Source organism: Ranitomeya variabilis, chromosome 3 (genome assembly GCF_051348905.1).
Source record: "Ranitomeya variabilis isolate aRanVar5 chromosome 3, aRanVar5.hap1, whole genome shotgun sequence".
In the NCBI taxonomy this organism is placed as follows: Eukaryota; Metazoa; Chordata; class Amphibia; order Anura; family Dendrobatidae; genus Ranitomeya; species Ranitomeya variabilis.
The window spans coordinates 113,304,309-113,322,779 of NC_135234.1; the positions used below are offsets into that span (position 1 = coordinate 113,304,309).

The 18,471-nt window shown below is 40.7% G+C and overlaps 2 protein-coding genes across 2 annotated transcripts in view; one reads left to right on the forward strand and one right to left on the reverse strand.

Annotated features, from left to right (window-relative positions):
* The first annotated feature begins 5,727 nt into the window (after positions 1-5,727).
* On the forward strand, positions 5,728-15,242 carry LOC143817994 (fibrinogen-like protein 1-like protein). The gene is made up of 4 exons (XM_077299452.1): positions 5,728-5,843; positions 6,870-6,965; positions 10,044-10,073; positions 13,724-15,242. The coding sequence occupies exons 1-4, from the start codon at positions 5,840-5,842 to the stop codon at positions 14,356-14,358; spliced, it is 765 nt and encodes a 254-aa protein (XP_077155567.1). The 5' UTR covers positions 5,728-5,839; the 3' UTR covers positions 14,359-15,242.
* Positions 15,243-17,850: 2,608 nt separating this feature from the next.
* LOC143815394 (septin-5-like) overlaps positions 17,851-18,471 on the reverse strand; it is a 151,087-nt gene continuing 150,466 nt past the window's right edge. The window contains exon 16 of the transcript XR_013223736.1: positions 17,851-17,961. The gene's annotated coding sequence lies outside the window, so the exon portion shown is untranslated. The remainder of the gene's footprint in view (positions 17,962-18,471) is intronic.

Sequence of the window (18,471 nt, forward strand, 5' to 3'; positions counted from 1 at the left end):
TTTATACCAGGTAAAAAGACTTACTATGGCAAGATACAGGTCCTCGTTAAGCAAATAAAGTGTAATACAGTACTGAAGTCCTAATGTCACTCAAAGTAGGAAATCAATATAACTGATCCCTGAAATTTTCTTCTTGACTTTTAGTCATGCCTGACTGTCCTGTTAAATTCATGTTTGGGTGTTCTAAATTATTTCAACCAAGTATCGGGATTGGGGGGGGGTAATAAATGGCTTCCAGGCTCCTTAACACTGCTTATTTTGTGGAAAATCATGGGTAGCAGCAATTGCAGTTGCTATGGGGTCAGGAATGTGTGGGGACACAACTACATTTTTAAGGAAGCCAATTAGGTTATTAGATTGAAGACAATGTATAGTTAAATACAGAGCACCAAAGACATACTGAAACAAATTATTTTATTTTCTGGTAAGACAATGAGAATAAAGGTTTGTTTACATGGACCAACCAGTGGCACGATACGACCAATGATCGGTAACTTTTACTGATCGGTGGTCGTTTGACTGCCTGTTTGCCAAGTACCCTATATTATTTTCATGCACTATTGCTATTTATTTACTGCATTGTATTTGCTTACTTTGTTTTTATCTTAGGTTTTGTCTATTTGGTGGCCAATGTGGATGTGCTCCTGCGTGGCATACATGCCAGCTTATACTCTAGTTCATTTTCTTAGGTTTTTGTCTCAGGCTTTTGCACTCTGTGCAAATAAGGCGGTGGCCTCCCTTTTCCTTGAACTGGACATTACGTTTATATAGCTCCCCATCACTTGGTGTCCACTGGTCAGGGCCTCGGACTTTCTCAGCCCTTATTCACATTTACATAATTTAGAGATATGGTAAGGTTTTACTACTAGAGGTTTGGATTGTCCCAAATAGGGTCAACTTGATGTGGTGGGGTGGTTTTTACATTTTTTTCAATCAAACTTTTGTTAACCACGTACCCTATGTTATTTTCATGCACTATTGCAGGGTATTTGCTTACTTTGTCTTTATCTTTGATTTTGCCTGCTTACATAGGTAAACCCCAAAGCACACGATGCTCATGAAGTGATGTATACTGAATTGTTCAGTGCACATAGGATGCCATAGTTGTTGGCAGCACATATATTGTTTGCACAATGCACTGGCGAGAACAATGTTTTTTTGAGCGGCACACAAAATAATTCCATTCAGTGAACAAGCGTTTTGCTCGTTGATTGGGTGATCAGAAGCTTGTTTACATGGAAAGATAATTATGAAGCGATCAAGTTGCAATGTTCCTTAAGGGTACCGTCACACATTGAAATTTTCATCGCTGCGACGGCACGATCCGTGACGTCGCAGCGATCGTATGAATATCGCTCCAGCGTCGTAGACTGCGGTCACACGTTGCAATCACGGCGCTGGAGCGATGCCGAAGTCCCCGGGTAACCAGGGTAAACATCGGGTAACTAAGCGCAGGGCCGCGCTTAGTAACCCGATGTTTACCCTGGTTACCAGCGTAAACGTAAAAAAACAAACAGTACATACTCACCCGTCGGTGTCCTTCAGGTCCCTTGCCGTCTGCTTCCTGCTCTGAGTGCAGCCGTACAGTGAGAGCAGATCGCAGCACCGCTGTGATCTGCTCTCACTTTCCGGCCGGCACTCAGAGCAGGAAGCAGACGGCAAGGGACCTGAAGGACACCGACGGGTGAGCATGTACGGTTTGTTTTTTTACTTTTACGCTTGTAACCAGGGTAAACATCGGGTTACTAAGCGCGGCCCTGCGCTTAGTTACCCGATGTTTACCCTGGTTACAAGCGAAGACATCGCTGGATCGCTGTCACACACAACGATCCAGCGATGTCAGCGGGTGATCAAGCGACGAAAGAAAGTTCCATACGATGTGCTACGACGTACGATTCTCAGCAGGATCCCTGATCGCTGCTGCGTGTCAGACACTGCGATATCGTAACGATATCGCTAGAACGTCACGAATCGTACCGTCGTAGCGATGGAAATTTCAATGTGTGACAGTACCCTAAGTCATTGATATAGATAAGCATGTAAAATGTCAATAATGGTACAAAAGTAAAGAATTTCATTCCTCTTTCATAATGAGACTGAATACTTGGAACAGTTACTAATCCTTTAATTGGCTTTAATTGGTACACAAGCTTAATGGTTGTTCTCGCATATGTTAGGTAATACTCTCAAGCAAATAACCAGCAAATAACCAGCAGGTCAGTTGAAAAGTAGATTGCCTTTATTGGGCCTGAAGGACTGTACACCACCACAAATGATCTCTGGGTGTTCTCAGCAAAGCTGTTGACTCTTGCCCTACAAAGTCTTATAAAACATTGTCTTTATAGTACCTTCACACTAAACGATATCGCTAGCGATCCGTGACGTTGCAGCGTCCTGGCTAGCGATATCGTTGTGTTTGACACGCAGCAGCGATCAGGATCCTGCTGTGATATCGCTGGTTGTTGCTGAAAGTTCAGAACTTTATTTGGTCATCAGATCGCCGTGTATTGTCGTATTTGACACCAAAAGCAACGATGCCAGCGATGTTTTACAATGGTAACCAGGGTAAATATCGGGTTACTAAGCGCAGGGCCGCGCTTAGTAACCCGATGTTTACCCTGGTTACCAGTATAAAATGTAAAAAAAACAAACAGTACATACTCACCTTCATGTCCCCTGCCGTCCGCTTCCCGCACTGACTGAGTGCCGGCCGTAAAGTAAAAGCAGAGCGCAGCGGTGACGTCACCGCTCTGCTGTTAGGGCCGGCACTCAGTCAGTGCAGGGAAGCGGACGCCGGGGACGCGAATGTAAGTATGTACTGTTTGTTTTTTTTACATTTTACACTGGTAACCAGGGTAAACATCGGGTTACTAAGCGCGGCCCTGCGCTTAGCAACCCGATGTTTACCCTGGTTACCCGGGGACCTCGGCATCGTTGGTCGCTGGAGAGCTGTCTGTGTGACAGCTCTCCAGCGACCAAACAGCAACGCTGCAGCGATCAGCATCGTTGTCTGTATCGCTGCAGCGTCGCTTAGTGTGAAGGTGCCTTTACTGTCACCGCTATGCCACTTCACTTTACACAATACTCTGATTACACACAGCTCAGTGCATGTCCATTTCTCGCCACCTGTACTTTCCTAAAAACTTTGATATTGGTGTCTAATAATATAATGTGGCGCTAGGCGGTAGTCACGGATAAGGCACTGGTCTTCTCTGGTTATGCCTCGGCGTGCTACATGGAAGTGTTGGAGTTGTGTGGGCCTTGCACCGGCAAAGGCTGCCTTTATCCTCTGGTTTTAGCTGGCCAGGACCACGAATTCCATAGATTAATAAAGGAGACTTCCGTTCAAACATGGGGACTTTACTGAACTTAATAAGGGTCACGTACAAGGGATAGTGGGTACACAGTCTTAATCATGTTTCATTCACAGTAAGAAACCTTTTCATTCCTACTGCATCCTTCCTTTGTAGGCTACTCCAGGGTTCTGCAGCTTTTTAGTCTCTATGTCACCACAACCAAGCTTCTAGGCCACAGTCCTGCTTTGTGACATGATGTCCCAGACAGGAAGGGGGAGCAGTGAGGAGCAGCTTCTGTCACATGGAATTATAAGTGTTTTAAAGATAATTGAACTGCGCTGGGCATCTCATCTTTATAGTTTATGAGGGCAAGGTCAGTACAAATGTTTTTAAAATTTCCCCAGAATAACCCATTAATGGTTGTGCAATGCCACATAATACTTCGGGGTAAGGTGGGTGCAGACTGGAAAACACATGTTCTGGGCCTCCAGGTAAGATTCTTCTAGGAAGAAATGTGCAATAGCTCCAAGTGATTCCTTACCGGTATGAGAGGCATTAAACCTGTTCTTTTCTGCAGGTATTGAACCTACATACAGTGGCGACCAAAAGTTTTCCATTTTTATAAAATGTGATTATTTCTGTGTGGTTGTTGTGATGCCATTTTCCTGGTGATGAATTGAAAGTGCATGAAGTTGTCATCATGCAGGACCTTAATTTTAATCAAAATGCTTTAGAATATAGGTATGGTCATTTAATGAAAGAAAACTGACTGCCAAAATTTTTGCATATACAATTTATTGTTCGCCACATAGAGAGTAATTCATTGTTTACAATGCCATAACTTAGTATTTTGTAGCAAGACCTCTTTCTTTAATTATTGCACCACACCAATGGGGAATTAAAGCCACTAGGGTGTTCAAGACATCCTAAGGGATCTTCCATTCCATTTGCAAATCTGCAAACAATTCATCTTTATTGCTATGGATATGGGCCCCAACTCGTCACCCTTACTCATCCCAAAGGTGTGCTATAGGGTTTAAATCAGGTGATCAGCTTGGCCATTGCAACAGGCAAACACTTTTCTTTGCTAACCAATTTTTTACTAAATTAGATGTGTGCTAGGATCATTGTCTTGCTAGAATTTTCAGCGCCTGCCTACTTTAGTTTTACCATGTGGCAGCATTACATTCTCCAGTATATACTTGTACATGGTAACATTCATATTTCCATCAATTCTATGCAGAGGGCCAATAGCAGATGCAGAAAAGCAGCCCCAAATATGACATTGTCACAACCATGTTTCACTGTAGGTGTTTCGTACATTACATCATTACATTTTTCAACTGGGCGGTATATATAGTGCTTGCCATCACTACCAAACAGATTGAACTTGGATTCATCTGACCACAACACCTTAGACCAAGCTGTCTCTTTTCATTGGTTGTGTTCTTTTGCAAACTCAAGTGGAACCTTCCGTTCTTTGCAGAGATGAAAGGCTTCTTGACTGGAAATTGTGCATTCAACCCTACTGCTCTTAACCATCGCACCACAGTTTGGTGATTCACTTTGACCACATTTTTTGCGCTCATTTCATGCGAAATCTGTACAGCACTTTTATGGACATCAGATACTGACTTTTTCTTAACAATGTGATCAACTTTGGAGAAAGTTTTCCATGGTCATCCACTTCTAGGTTTGTGAGCTGTTCTATAACCTTCTTTCTCTTTCTTTATTATACGTGACACTGAGAGCAGTTGAATCCTATAGGTGCCTCTTTTTGGCGTTTGCTTGACTTTACTCTCAGAATAATAATCTTCCTGACATCTTGTGATAAATTTGGCTTTGGGTTTGCCATGTTTTAACCGAAAAACACATAAACAAAAAAATAAAAATGTAGGCAAAATTCGACTACACATGACAAAATATGCAAAACATTTGGCCCAGTAAATGTTGAAAACTAGCACATAAAGGGATAAAGCAATGTCAAACACAATTTTCATCCTTATAGCTGACTCCATTTGCTTCCGGTTTACTAAAATCACTAGGAAAATAGCATCACAACACCCAGACAGAAGTAATCGCACTTTAAAAAAAATTGAAAACTTTTCGTTGCCACTGTATATCAGGAGTGTTGGAGAATGACATATATTTGTGGGTGACTTGATCATTTGGAGGATCATTCTCACCTTTATATAGACCCTTAAGGAGAGACTGTAAATCTTGAGATTGTATGCCTCAAATTGCAGTAAAATCTGTTTTAGTGTCCATCATGGGATCCTCATGTGAGTAGATTCAGTTGTGGTCAGGGCCCAGGGGCCATAAAAATGGTCCTCTTACTGTAGGTGCATTTCTTTGTTGACAGTTCAACCGATTCTTCCAGGAAGAGTTAAATACAGTACGTCGTTCGGTAATACTTTCAGAACACGTGAGGACTTTGCACCATTTAATTCTTTAGGCAGCAGGAGAGTTTTCTTTAGCTGATAGAGAAGTAAGGAAATTAGAAAGATCTTCATGAGCTTATAGTACAGAAGAAGCAAGACAAGATGGGTAAGTGGAGGAATCACTGATTACAGACTGCATTGCATGCGGTGATAGTATAGAGAAGACCATCAGCATACTGAAAAGGGGTTTCACATAAGGCAGAAAAAATGTGGAAAGATCTGATTATATTTAACACTTCCATTACCAGCCCGTATGAATTCACCTTAAAGCATCTGTAACGTAAAGGTTGGTCAAGACAATAATTAATAGTGCATGTAATTTACTATTTCAAACTCCAGATACTCAGCCAATATAAAAACTACATAATCTGTTACTTTGATTCATTTATGTTAAACTTGAAAAGGTTCATATCCTCTCTGCCATGCTGCATGGGCAATACTAGGGGAACTGGAAAGGTATGTGTCCCAGGTTCTAGGGGTGGGAGGTGGGGGTTCTGACATACTACTCTGCCATGACTAGAGTATTTATTATAGATAGGGGGTTCAGGCAAGAAAATTAACTATTCACCTAAGGAAAGACTAGCTACAAATCTGCAATGTAGTTTTCATCTTATTGCAGCAGTATGTTCATAAATGTGAACATTTGATTCTACGAATGTCTTCATTGTTTTTTTTTTAGATATGCGGGAATTCATTTTGCCTTTTATAATAGAGCCAATGCCTTGTCTCTACTGTTGTTTACCAGGCACATCTTCTAATTTACTAGAATGGGACTGAGCTGCAGACATCTGTAGTACCAGGCACAGGCATTACTAAACGCACATAGTTATGCTTTAGTATAAGAATTGGGGTTGATGTGAGTTTATCCTTGGGCAATCTAATATTGATGGCCTATCTTAATCTTCATTAATTTTAAACAACTAGATAACCCCTTTAATTTCTTCTCTGCTCTTGTCATTTACATTGCTTCCCTCTTTCCTCGGAGGTGCATTGAAAAGCGTAGGTGAGCCATTCAGTTGTGTCAACCATGCATTCTTTTCTAATACTTATCCCCATGAAGCAAAAACACATGAATTCATATCTTTCCTAATTCTGTTAAGTGTGTTATACATTTTCTCTGTGCTGTTTTTAGGTATTTTCTACTGCCTCTGCATTTTGGTCCTCGTCTGCACAGCATCAACTCGTCATCGCAGAAATCCAAAACGTGGAGACAATTTTGCCGATAATAGTATGTGTTTTGTTTTTTTACTTTCTATGCAAAATTAGCTTCTCCCATATTATGTGTATGTTTGCTTGCACTAAATAAATTGTTGATGCAAATAAGTCAGCATAATGTTCAAATCATCAACCGTTAGTTACAGTATTAATCACATTTTATTGGACAAACCTCACAAGATTTTTTTCAAAACTCTAAAATCTCAAAATGCACGGTTCCAAATTATTATGCACAATTGAGTTTCCAAACATTTTATAGATTGGAAAGAACTGAAAATATTAATTTGTTGAATTTGCAGCATTAAAGAGGTGGACCGAACGTAAAGTGTTTCTCTCCTAACTCCTTATCCATTTAGTTTCATAATTCTAAGCTATTTTCTAATATACTTGTTCACCGACTTATCTGTACCAACAAAAAGTATATTGTATTTAGAGCTATTCACAGAAAAAACACTTAGAAAATAATTACTTTACTTGTTATTCTTTAAAAAATCTTGTCTGGCATAAAACATTAGATACCTATTATCCCACATCAATATCTCTCTAGATTATTTCAGATCACTATAGATGGAACCATTGGATATACCATCTAGCTTATTATATGTTCTTTCCAAAATTGGACAGTAGACCACTGTGGAATGTCTAGCATATACAGTGGGGAAAAAGGTATTTAGTCACCCACCAATTGTGCAAGTTCTCCCACTTAAAAAGATGAGAGAGGCCTATAATTGACATCATAGATAGACCACAACTACTGTATGAGAATCAAAATGAGAAAACAGATCCAGAAAATCACCTTGTCTGATTTGGCAAGATTAATTTTGCAAATTATAATCCTGGGAGTAGGAGCGGTGACATGCTCACTTTAAGTTACTTTTTCAAGGCATCTCACGGAAAAGGACATACAATAAAAAAAAACCCTCACACAATATATTTACTAACACCAATATTAACTCATTGAAGGATAGCAACAGGCTTCCATCATAAGGTGGAGACAGCACAAGTGCAAAATACTGATTAAACAACCACTTGCCTACAATTCATGGAGGGGGTAGTTGCCTAGTCTTATAAATGCACATGGATAAGGCTTGTATAGGGTGACAGTCACCCGATAAATGTGGTTCACAATGTCTAGCTTACAGCCTATTAGTGATGTCGATAGTAGTAGACCAGGTGGGCTGCCCAGCACTATATTAGTGCACCCCACAAGAATAGACACCCCAGTTCCCCAAGCCAATATTAAAAATCCTGGCTGCACCCTGCAACAGATGAAAAATGTGGAACAAAAAAGATGAAAACGATGTGTAAAGTACACAAGGTATTGGTCGATATGTTGACCAAAATATGCAATCATGCAACACAAGTCAAGGGTCCCTACACTAAAATTCAAAGCAACTCAACGAAAAGGACATAAAATTCAAAAGACATCACAGAAAAAAGGCAGATGGAAACTAGAACAGAGCAAGGAGGCTGGAATGGTGGTCTATCCCCTTTAGTAATGATTCCTCCTTTTGCCTTGAACACAATGAGATTAATTAAGAGAACATGTTGGCAACACATTGAATAGGTCTTCATGAGGAAAAATATTCTCTGTTCTCGCCCATTGAGCATATCTGGGACATCACTGAACAACAACTGCAAAGGGAGCTGCCAGGAATTTGCCCAACTGCATTCATCTTGGCAAAACATTCCTCAGACAACTATTAATAAACTTATCGATAGCATCCAAGGCATGTATATGCAGGTATTTCTTCTCATGTCGCTGAATAAATGAAGATCTGAATAAATCAAGATGTTTTAAGAATTTTGTTTCCAGTTTTTCTATCATTTGAATATCCACATCACACAGCTCTGAAAAAAATTTAGAGACCACCACATTAAACCCTGTCATGGGCAGCCCAATCTCCAGACCTGGGTCCCATTGAAAACCTCTGGAATGTAATCAAGAGGATGATGGATAGTCACAAGCCATCAAAGAAGAACTGCTTACATTTTTGCGCCAGAAGCAGTGTGAAAAACTGGTGGAAAGCATGCCAGACGAATGAAAGCTGTGATTAAAAATCATGGTTATTCCACAAAATATTGATTTCTGAGCTCTTCTTGAGTTAAAACATTAGTATTGTTGTTTATAAATGATTATGAACTTGTTTTCTTTGCATTGTTTGTGGTTTGAACGCACTGTTTTTTTAAATTTTGACCATTTTTCTTTGTCAGAAAAAAATACAAAATTTATTGATTGGAACTTCGGAGACATGTTGTCAAAAGTTTATAGAATAAAAGAACAATTTACATTTTACTCAAAAATATACCTATAAAGAAAAAAAACAGGCAAACTGAACTTTTTGCAGTGGTCTCTTAATTTTTTCCAGAGCTGTATCTATTGATCCTGGAATTTCCATAATTCTACTAATTTTTGTTCTTGATGTTGCAATTTCAGTGTTGATGAATATTGTAGATACATAGATAGATAGATAGATAGATAGATAGATAGATAGATAGATAGATAGTGTAGCAAAGACATGTACGCTAGGGTTAAATCCTAGCACTGCAAGTGTTAGTTAGATGTACCTGGCAAGCTAACTAGCTAAGAGCCAGGGCATGTGTTCACCTAGGAGCTCTCCATCTGCTGGGGATGTTGTTGAGTAGAGTAAAGTGTGTTGAAGCTGGTTGAGTGACCAGCCAAAATGTGAGGTGTAGCTGGGAGAGACAAAGCCAGAGTCTCTCTCTCTTTCTGTAAAGTTTGCTCCTGGAAAATGGACTGTATATATCATCTTATTGTTTCTGGAAGGAAGAAAACATCTCCGGTGTTGTCAGTCTCAGCCAGAAGCTGAGAGGTAGAAGACTGTAATCTGCTGAGTCTGTACTTACATATACAGTATGTTCCTGTTGAATGAACTGTTTATTGGTTGTTATACCTTTATGCCCAGAAGATGCTGTTTTGATTTGGAATCCCTTGAAGTTTTGTAAAAGCAAAAAAACTGCACATTTCTACCAAACAGCATTGCCTGTGTGAACGCCACCTAATGCCTGCTTGAGAACGTGAAGATACAGTATATACCTAATTAATATTTGTTTTTTTGTTACATCTTAGATGGTGAAAATAACCATGTGAATGAAGGGGGTAAGTTTAATATTTGGCTTTTTTTTATACCTTTTGTGCAAGCCATATGATTTATTACAAAAAAAGAATATATAAGCTGGAGGCGTGGGTAGAGAGGTGACAAGGTTTCATACTTATATACACTGCTCAAAAAAATAAAGGGAACACTAAAATCCCACATCCTAGATATCACTGAATGAAATATTCCAGTTGTAAATCTTTATTCATTACATAGTGGAATGTGTTGAGAACAATAAAACCAAAAATGATCAACGTAAATCACAACTAATATCCCACGGAGGTCTGGAGTTGGAATGATGTTCAAAATCAAAGTGGAAAATGAAGTTACAGGCTGATCCAACTTCAGTGGAAATGTCTCAAGACAAGGAAATGATGCTCAGTAGTGTGTGTGGCCTCCACGTGCCTGTATGACCTCTCTACAATGCCTGGGCATGCTCCTGATGAGGCTGCAGATGGTCTCCTGAGGGATCTCCTCCAAGACCTGGACTAAAGCATCCGCTAACTCCTGGACAGTCTGTGGTGCAACGTGACGTTGGTGGATGGTGCGAGACATGATGTCCCAGATGTGGTCAATCAAATTCAGGTCTGGGGAATGGGCGGGCTAGTCCATAGCTTTAATGCCTTCATCTTGCAGGAACTGCTTACACACTCCAGCCACAAGAGGTCTGGCATTGTCCTGCATTAGGAGGAACCCAGGTCCAACCGCACCAGCATATGGTCTCACAAGAGGTCTGAGGATCTCATCTCGGTACCTAATGGCAGTCAGGCTACCTCTGGTGAGCACATGAAGGGCTGTGCTGCCCTCCAAAGAAATGCCGCCCCACACCATTACTGACCACTGCCAAACTGGTCTTGCTGAAGGATGTTGCAGGCAGCAGATCACTCTCCACGGCGTCTCCAGACTCTGTCATATTTGTCACATGTGCTCAGTGTGAAACTGCTTTCATCTGTGAAGAGCACAGGGCGCCAGTGGTGAATTTGCCAATCTTGGTGTTGTGTGGCAAATGCCAAGTGTCCTGCACGGTGTTGGGCTGTGAGCACGACCCCCATCTGTGGACGTCGGGCACTCAGACCATCCTCATGGAGTCGGTTTCTAACCATTTGTGCAGACACATGCACATTTGTGGCCTGCTGGGGGTCATTTTGCAGGGCTCTGGCAGTGCTCCTCCTGTTCCTCTTTGCACAAAGGCTGAGGTAGCGGTCCTGCTGCCGGGTTGTTGCCCTCCTACGGTCCCCTCCACATCTCCTGGTGTACTGGCCTGTCTCCTGGTAGCACCTCCAGCCTCTGGACACAGTATAATCTTAGAACAGGGAGGGCACCATCAAGTAAATAGATTACAAATATTAACGGGATCCTTCTGCAGTATGTCTTATACAGAATCAATAAACAATCAAGACAAGAAGACATACACCAAGGCAGGGATCACCTTAGAAAATAACAAATTTTATTGACACACATCTACCCACAACAATAAAATTCTAAAAACATTTAAAAACATAAGGTGATTGCACCATAAGCAGCCATAACAAACAGAAGCAACAGCCTAATAACACCAGGTCATGCATGAAATATTCAGCACAGTATATTATAAGACTCAAAATACCAGTTAGAAAAATACAAAATTTCAAAAATGGATTAATATATCTAGCACATTTATAATGATATAGATTGGCACCAAATACAAGGTAAAGAGATTATGCCCATATAGAGCGATTAGGGAGAGAAATGTGGGAACATTCAGACCTATAAATACAATAATCGATACCCAAAATAAATGTTCACCTAACGCCCCATACTAAGGATAGATCCTATTTTCCATTAATACATTACCAATCGTGTGCAAAAACTGCTCACATGACCAAGGCTCTACCTACACTCAAACAAGTGCAGGACTAAAACCGGCTCCTGCAAGCCCTGTGTATCGTCACTGCTGTGACTTCATCAGGGGCAAGGGAAAATGTGGTGGGTTCAGTGAATCGTAACATTTTATACACATACTATGATTATTAAATCTCAAGACCTGTTGAGCTTACCGCATGGAGAGTGTGTGCGTGCAGTACAGCGTTGCAGAGTAGCCGGAAGTGCTACCATCACGATCCCTAACACCAGTGTGCATGCCCTGGCATGCCCTGCATCTGCGCAGACAGACCTAGAATCACTCTCGGGAAACTTAGGCACGTGATGTGCCTGGGTAATACATCACATGACCAAAAGGTCCTTTAGTTAAAGATATCCCCTCTATATATTGTATACCATATGTCACATGGCCGTAAGGTCCTTTTTAAAAAATGTCATAGTGGAATCAAATCTTTAATCGGCAATATACATTTCTAATAGATCAGGAGATCCCCTCTACAGAGTATCTTATCCCCATATCCTCCCTCCATATTACTTTGCCGCAAGGGTCCCTAATACCAAGGTGCACATTAGTGCATTAGCTGAAAGTTGTTAAACATACATATCCCACCCTGGTACTACATTATTGTCCAGATCTTTGTATGACATTAAATATTATTTATACCCCCAGTTTTTTACTAAATCATCACTTTCTGATTCAACAGCATAAAAAATACTCAAGGGGAAGGTATATTTTGAGCTGTTTTTATATTTGATATGCATATCACTAGATGGACAGGCAGCTCCAAAATACATTTGTCAGTGTCACTAATACAATCCCAATATACACAAAAGGGATAGATGTAGTTCTACTACGCCTTGTTTACAATAGACTGAGGTCTAGCCTCTGAACACTACACTGACAGACACAGCAAACCTTCTTGCCACAGCTCGCATTGATGTGCCATCCTGGATGAGCTGCACTACCCGAGCCACTTGTATGGGTTGTAGAGTTCGTCTCATGCTACCACGAATGTGAAAGCACAACCAACATTCAAAAGTGACCAAAACATCAGCCAGAAAGCATTGGTACTGAGATGTGGTCTGTGGTCCCCACTTGCAGGACCACTCCTTTATTGAGTGTGTCTTGATAATTGCCAATAATTTCCATCTGTTGTCTATTCCATTTGCACAACAACATGTGAAATTGATTGTCAATCAGTGTTGCTTCCTAAGTGGACAGTTTGATTTCACAGAAGTTTGATTTACCTGGAGTTATATTCTGTTGTTTAAGTGTTCCCTTTATTTTTTTTGAGCAGTGTGTATATAAGGTCTGCACTTGGAAACGTAAAATACATGTTACTATTGCATGCCAAATGAGACAGCACACGGTAAACATGACATTAATAAAGGTTTAAGATGGAATTCTAAGGGGAACAAATCTAAATCCTGATCCTCTGAAATATAATTATACTTTCTGGAGAGGAGGATCTGGATAGTGTAGCGGATTTACTATGCCTTTCCTAGAGAGTATGAATACATCTCTCTATTTTAGTCTAACAATAGGATCATTAGAGTGAAGGGGTGCAGGAAAGGTGTATGACTGGATGACTGCTTCAATAATAATTAAAATTATTAATCACCGTTTTGCAGATCTTTTATTGTCAGATGTAAGCTTTTCAGACAGATTTTTAATGATCAGGTCCAATCGGACAACTATTCTACGGTATTTCAGTTTTTGGAACATATCATGAAAGAAAATATTATTCCTTTTATAATTGATATCATTTTATTATCCTACATTCCTTCTTAGCATTACCAAAAGACTGCAGTGAAATCCCACGACTCTACAAGAGTGGAATCTATGCAATTCATCCTGATGGTGTGCACCCATTGATTGTGTACTGTGATATGACTACCGAGAGTGGCGGCTGGATTGTCATTCAGCGTAATAGCTTCAACTCGGAGATAACTTGGGATGAATCCTGGACCACTTACAAATATGGATTTGGGAATGTGGAGAAGGACTACTGGCTGGGCATAGAGTATCTCCATCACATTACTAAGCAGAAAGTCTACCAGGTGCGGTTTGTGATTCTGGACAATAATAATGAAGAAAAATATGCAGATTATAATCTCTTCAGTGTAGACGATGAGGCTAATGGCTACAGATTGAGACTGGGAAGCTACACAGGTACAGCTGGAGATGCCATGTCTTCAATTCAAGCTGGAACCACACATGATAACATGAAGTTCACAGCAAAGGACAAAGACCAAGATATCTACTCTGCTAACTGTGCAGCCAGCTATGGTGGTGCGTGGTGGTACGCTGCCTGCTTTGCCTCCAAACTCAACAACAAAAATGGCATTCAGTGGTACGGACTCTGTTCCGGTAACTGTAAAGGATCCACTGTAATGATCCGTCCAGCAGATTACTGTGTATATTAAAATTTCATAATAAAAAAGTTGTTAAAAATGAAATTAAAAACAAATCTGTAAAATAAAGACATATGTTGATATTTTAACTACAGTAGAATGTATAGTTAATCACATATTGCCATGGAAATCAAATCATACCCATCATCTACAATATCACCCTTGCAATTACGAGGTCTGTACATTAGTGAATAATACTTAGCATTTAGTGGCATAGTGTAGAAGGGTTTGGCCACCAAGCTACCCATCGGCCATAATGTGGATTTCGCAACTGGTTTTAATTCAAGGATTCTGGAGCAGTGAAACGCCAACATTTTTTGTCAGCAGTGTGACAGTCTCAGTGGTACTTTATCTATGGTTATGCACTGTTCAGCTGTAGGTCCTCTGTGGCCACAGCTCTGGGCACTGCTTTATGAGACATAGCAGAAAGCCTCTCTATAAGGGCACATACAGATGACCTTATAACTCTTGCAATGATCACATTGTATTGCATAGACTGGCCCACCTCTCCTGACCTGAGCATGACAACGTGATAGTGGCTCCAGAATCATTCATGTATTACAGGTGTGGCCATTCTTCTTAATGCCCGTATACTGCAAACATAACATCTGACAGGTATTGTTTCCCCCCAGCAAAATCTGCTATTTTCCTGTTGGGAACCTCAATCAGCTGATCTCCAAGGCAGCTCCAATGTAAAAGGGGTTTCTGTGATGATACTACCCTTTATATAATAAAGGGAACTGTAAACAATTCAGTACACTCCATTAATGAATTCTAACTGTTTTTTTATTTCTAGTTTTGACAATACATTTATGATTTTTTTTTAATAAAAAACAATGAATGTTCTGATTTCATTAAATAGTCCTAATGCCTGTGTGATACATGAAGATGTAGACAAAAGAAATATAAAAGAAAATGAATAAGTAGAGAAGATGGGGGGATGAGAGAGGGAGAAGGATAAATAAAAGGTAAAAAAAAAGTTTCCTCATCTGGACAATCCCTTTTCTATAGGCTTCCAAACACAATAGATGAATGCTGGCCAAAACGACTGACCATCTGAATTTTGAGAGGGGTTCTCAACTCTCTCCAGGCAGATAAAGTCAAGGAAGAAAAAGATTGGGCAGTTGTAATTTCAACACCCGATCCATTAGTTTTTAGAGGAGATGAGCCAAGGCCAGGAGATGTATGGCAGAAGCTTTCTCCTCTCTCTCCATGAAAAACACAAGAACACTTGTGTTATGGGGTACTTGGGAGTGATAATACATGCATGTGTGTAGGACAGGCTTTTACGTGACCATTGAAGAAATTTAATAATACAAATGTCGCCGATAGCAGCGAGAGCAGGCATGCAATGATGAGAGTATTCATCAGCCGGCAACTGTGCAATAAGTAAATAAATACAATTACAAAATTGAGTTGGGTCCGCTCTGTTTTTGCTAACAAGCACAGGCAAAACTGACAGATGTGGGCAGAAACACTCAGCTGTCAGCATTATCTAGGATAGTTTTTGACAACCAGCCAAGCTAAAGCAGACAGCTGGGGGCTGGTATTCTCAAACTGGGAAGAGGCCATAAAAATAGCAGCCCGCAGTAATTTTTTTGTGCTTTGCCTGGTTCTTCCAACTTGCACTGGTGTGGTGGCAAGTGGGGTAATATTTGTGGGGCTGATGTCAGCTTTGTGATGTCAGCTGACATCAAGCCCACAGGTTAGTAATGTAGAGGCATCTATGAGACACCGCCATTACTAACCCATTGTCAAATGTAATAAAAACACAGACACAGAGAAAATTTGTTTATTTGAAATAAGAACACTGACTCCTTTATTTGAAAGAAATACTTCCCACCCTCTTTTACCCATTTATTACTGTAAAATTAGAAGTAATAAAACACCATATTCCTCACCTGGCCGACGATAATCCATTTGTCCTACGATGTGCTCCAGCTCTGCTACATCTGAATTGCATAGCTGAGCAGTGACATGATGCGACCGCTCAGACGTGAATCCAGGAGACACTGAGCTGAGCCTGAGAGCACAGTTTCAGTGATCTACGGTGACATCACTGAAAATGGAGGTGAACAGATGTAAGCTAACAGAGCCGCTTCCATATATAACTAACAAATTAAAGGTACACTCTGTAACGCTATAGTATGCAAACATAGAATATGCCAGACGCATGTTTCGTGTTAGGCATCCAAGGGGGGCTGTGTGGGCTGGTGTGTGTGGTGGTGTAATATATACCCTCTCCCCATGTGTATGGACTTCCAACCGTGAAAAGTTTCCTGTGACGTCAGTGTCCCACACTGTACCGTATGGATGCCTTGTGAGACGTGGGTCAAGTGGGGATCTGATGCGCATGCGTACGCCGCAGCAGGTATTTTGGAGCAGAGACCAAGTGTGGGCAAAACTCTCATAAAAAGAATGTGAAAATTGCATGGGTGAGTGTGAATAATTGCTAAGAGCAAAAATAAAACAAAATAAGGCTTCTTTCACACTTCAGTCTTTCAAATCTCCACAGGATCCGTCAAGACGTTGAAATGACAGATCCTGTGCAGATTGTGGAAAACGTGTGCACTGGGCCCGTCTTTCTGACGGACCCATCGAGCCTATGTGCACCTGTTGTGTATGCGTCATCGCAGCAGTTTTCCGCTGCAAAAACGCATACACAACACAAACCAGGTTAAAAAAAATAAAAAAATCACAGTATTCTCACCTACCGGCGTTCCCACTCACCGATGGTCCCGGCAGCTAGCGTTCCTAGTGATACATTGCAAAATCTTGCGAGAAGAGATTTCGCAATGTATTACTAGGAAGTAACGCTAGCTGCCGGGAACATCAGTGACGCTGCGCGGGAACGCCGGTAGGTGAGAATATTGCGATTTTTTTTTTTTTTAAATTATTTTTAACATTCTATCTTGTTACTATTGATGCTACATAGGCAGCATCAATAGTAAAAAGAGAAAGAGAGTGAGCGAGAGAGAATTTCCCAGACGGGAAATTCTTCCACGCATGCTCTCTTTGAAAAGGCGGGACCCGTAGCTGGATTCCTGCTTTTCACAGGCAGCGACGCATCCTGCGCCCATAGGCTACTATTGTAGCCAGTGACAGGCAGCGCAGGATGCGTCGCTGACCGATTTTCCGACGTACAGAAAAAACGTTCCTCTGAACGTTTTCTCTGCCCGACGGACCTTTTTTTATGCAGGATCCAGTGAAAGACGAATGAAACGGATGGCCATCCATCACAATCCGTTGCTAATACAAATCTATGAGAAAATGCAGGATCCTGCAAATTTTTTTGCAGGCTCCTGCATTTTCAAAAATCGACGGATTGTGACGGGAGCTGAAAGACGGAAGTGTGAAAGAGGCCTAAGAAGGGTAAAAAAATATATAAAGAATAATAAATAAGGTTGATAAAAAATATATGCGGTATATAATGATGACATATTAAGCAAAAGACAAGTACGGTACATAAAGAGTTCCTCTTTAATGCATAATTATAATATCCTCAGACCATCTAATGAGAGGCCAGTTGTATGGTGATGATAAGGAGGTCCCACAGGAAGGTGGAAGGGGTGACCAATATCCCAGTCGTAGATCCATAAATTACTACTAAATTAACTAAAAATAAAAAACAAAAACACACAATTAAAATCCAGATAGCGAACAATAAATAAAAGCAAACCGTTTACAAGAAATGGGTGAAAGAAAGCTTCTCACTTAACACAAAGTGAGACATGGTCCCTAGGGAAACAATCCAGCGGCACTCAAGCTGTGCCAGAACCTGTCTGAGATCACCACGTCTGATACCGGAATGCACTCTGTCAATACCCCGTATTTTCAAGTCATCAGGGTTGCAGTTGTGGCACAGCTTGAAGTGTTAAGGAATGGTTTTAAGGCTAGAAATATCTATTCCATACTAACATACTATAGCGTTACAGAGAGCAGCTTTGTTAATCACATATGGAAGCAGCTCTCTTAGCTTGCATCTTTTCACACCCGTTTTTCTGTTTGGAAGTGATCTTTACAGTATATCCACAATATTTGACATCCATGTTTGCTAGAGTGGAACCCACATTTATCAGAATTGTATGGAATATTCTATGTATGGGAAATACCCCTTCAAGTATT